A 2,679-nucleotide genomic window follows, 5' to 3' on the forward strand; every position below is an offset into this window, starting at 1 on the left:
AAATGTCAAAAAATAGAAGAAGGAATAAGATGTAACACGTGTGAACTGCTGTAACATACTATATTTATTGGGTTCGGTACATCTTTATATACATGCGATCAGCTGATCTCCTCAGTCAGCTGACATCGAAGTAACAGCTGACTGAGGCTGTAACTTTATATATATATATATATATATATAAACATATGCTTAGCCAGAAAAATAATTTAGAAAAACAAAAGAGAAAAAAGGGACTAGTAATGAGACACACAAGATCACTTCATATACTAATTTATTTGGCTCCTTAATCCTACATATATATACACACATTCTGCCATTGTTGACAGGGAGAGCTGTAGGATTATAATCAATAATAACGGTACTCTGAATATAACTTATATATGAATATAAGAAAAATGCTAAAAAAAGAGAAGAAAGAATGATGTAATACGCTTGATCTGCTGTAAAATACTGGCTTTATGTTTTTGTTTTTTTTACGAGCCCTCTAAAATAGAAAAAACAATAAATTAGTGAGTGCTTTATTATGGGAAAAAAGAATAAATCGTGTTGAGTATTACCTTTTGCTACCTTTGGTATTTTAAGGTTATCTGTAATGTTTATCTATTAATTGTGAAATGTCCATTCTGTACGGTCCTATTATAAAGGAGAGAATCCGGAGTTGAGGGGCCACCCAATGTTGATTTTCAAAAACTGGCTTTATTGGGTTCATTTGTTTGTATACATTCGATCAACTGATCTTCTCAGTCAGCTGACATCGAAGTAGCTGCTGATTCAGACCGTAACTCCCCCCCCCACCAAGAAACGAAGGACGGTTCATGTAGAAAATCTCTAGTTTCCCATCTCGGACAATCACTGAAATCTCAGTTTTCTGAACACTGGAAAGGCAAAAGGTTTTTTTGGGTTTTTTTTTTTTTCCAGCTGTTTGTCTCTTTCTGTAAAATATAAGCATTGTCACAATGTCTTTATACATAACGTTTATGTATACAGTTGTAAAGATTTACATATGTAGAAGATATAAGTATTTTATTAAGTTTATGGTGGGAGGAACAGAAATGAGCGATATTTTTATTTTCTTTGTGCAGTGAGTGTGCTAATTTTAGGTTATGAAAAGTGTATCTTTCAGTTTTCTATTTTCTTTTATTTCCTGTACATATGTTAGTTGTTTTTCTTTATTTTTGTGTTTTTATCTTTTTGAAGTTTATGAGGCATGTGCATAAACTGGTGAGGGGGGAGAGTTAAGGTAGGAAAAGGCCTCTATACAACCTCAATCCTAACTCCCTATGTAAATAATCACTGATAATGCATATAGAAGCATTACAGAGAGAATAAAGGTAGTATCATTCTAAAAAGCGTGCGTTATAATTATTTTCCCTTTTGTCCTTTTTTTTAAAAGTCTTTCAGTCCAAGTTCTCGTAAGTTATATGTATATATAACACTCTCAGACAAAATGTGGACTCGTTGGATTACAGATAGTACGGGAATGGTTTATCTTTCTCAAAATCAAATTACAGAAAAATCATGCTGTTGTATTTCCTATCTTCACCCTTTTAAGTCCATGATTATGGTGGGAGATCGTCGGGTTAGTGAAATTAAGTAAATCTAAGTAGATTAAGTAATTTTATGAAGAAATAAAGATAATTAACCTAAAGGTTTTTTCAGGAATCTGTGCTGCAAAGGCAGGGGTCAAGCCTAGAAATCATCTTGGTTTTTCTTACCAAAATTTTGAAATAATTTTAGTGATGGGCTGCAAGGCTGAAATAGTTGCTAGGGATCATCATTTGGATCTAGGAGAGATATATCAAGTTTGGAATCAGTGGAACAACTGTACTACTAGAATCAAACCTCCAACTATAAAACCCAGTTTCCAAGATAAATGTCCTTGACTTTCGGTTTAATATCATCGGTATATAGTTAAATATTTCGTGTCGATAAATCTGACCTCATTAAGAAAGAACACTGGTTCCTAATGGCTCAGCAAGAATAGTATGATCTCGATTACACCTGTAGCGAATCCGAAAGGAGCAGCCAAGTGTGTCCGATATCTACCAATTCTCAAATGTATCTTTATGTGGGGTTAGGTTACAAACTCTATAGTTTAGTTTGAAATTTGATAGAATAGATTATGATATATCTGATTCTTCTGTCCTCCCCCCCCCCCCCCCCCCCGAGCCTAAATATTCCCTAATGTATTTCTCCCACCTAAATGTAAACAAAACCATAGGTAAAGTATATATTAATATTCTATTTGATAAATTGATTTATGACAGCCACCAATTTCTTAATTCTGTGAGAAAAATTCAGAGCAAATTTTGATGGCCCAAGGAAACGACAGAAATCCATAAATTATCTAGAAAAATAAAGAATAAACATCATGTAATATGTTCTTTCATTCTATCGAACTGAAAAATGTATTAGTATACTTCAATAAAGTGGTATTAGTATCAAATAAATTAATAAAATTCCACATGTAAGTAAAACAAATATATATAAGTTATATTCAGAATACAGGTATCATTGATTGTAATCCTAAGACTCCCCCTGTCAACAATGGCAGTATGTATATATATAGGATTAAGGAGCCAAATAAAGCAGTATATGAAATGATCTCGTGTCTCATTACTAGTCCCTTTTTTCTCTTCTTTTTTAAGTCTTTTCTCTTGGCTTAACATATCTGGTGCT

General features: G+C 32.9%; 1 protein-coding gene across 3 annotated transcripts in view; it reads left to right on the top strand.

Annotated features, from left to right (window-relative positions):
- Positions 1–2,452, top strand: part of LOC106681710 (beta-1,3-galactosyltransferase 1) — a 49,288-nt gene extending 46,836 nt beyond the window's left edge. For 2 of the 3 annotated variants that reach the window (XM_067046468.1, XM_067046467.1), the window contains exon 6: positions 1,660–2,451. In XM_067046468.1, coding sequence (XP_066902569.1) covers positions 1,660–1,883 — 224 coding nt within the window. In that variant the 3' untranslated portion in view covers positions 1,884–2,451. Of the gene's footprint in view, positions 1–1,659 lie in introns of all 3 variants that reach the window. The other variant, XM_067046469.1, reaches the window with a different exon arrangement.
- Positions 2,453–2,679: the final 227 nt, after the last annotated feature.

The sequence above is a fragment of the Halyomorpha halys genome, unplaced genomic scaffold (genome assembly GCF_000696795.3).
Source record: "Halyomorpha halys isolate HHAL.00 unplaced genomic scaffold, Hhal_1.1 Scaffold361.1, whole genome shotgun sequence".
Lineage (NCBI taxonomy): Eukaryota > Metazoa > Arthropoda > Insecta > Hemiptera > Pentatomidae > Halyomorpha > Halyomorpha halys.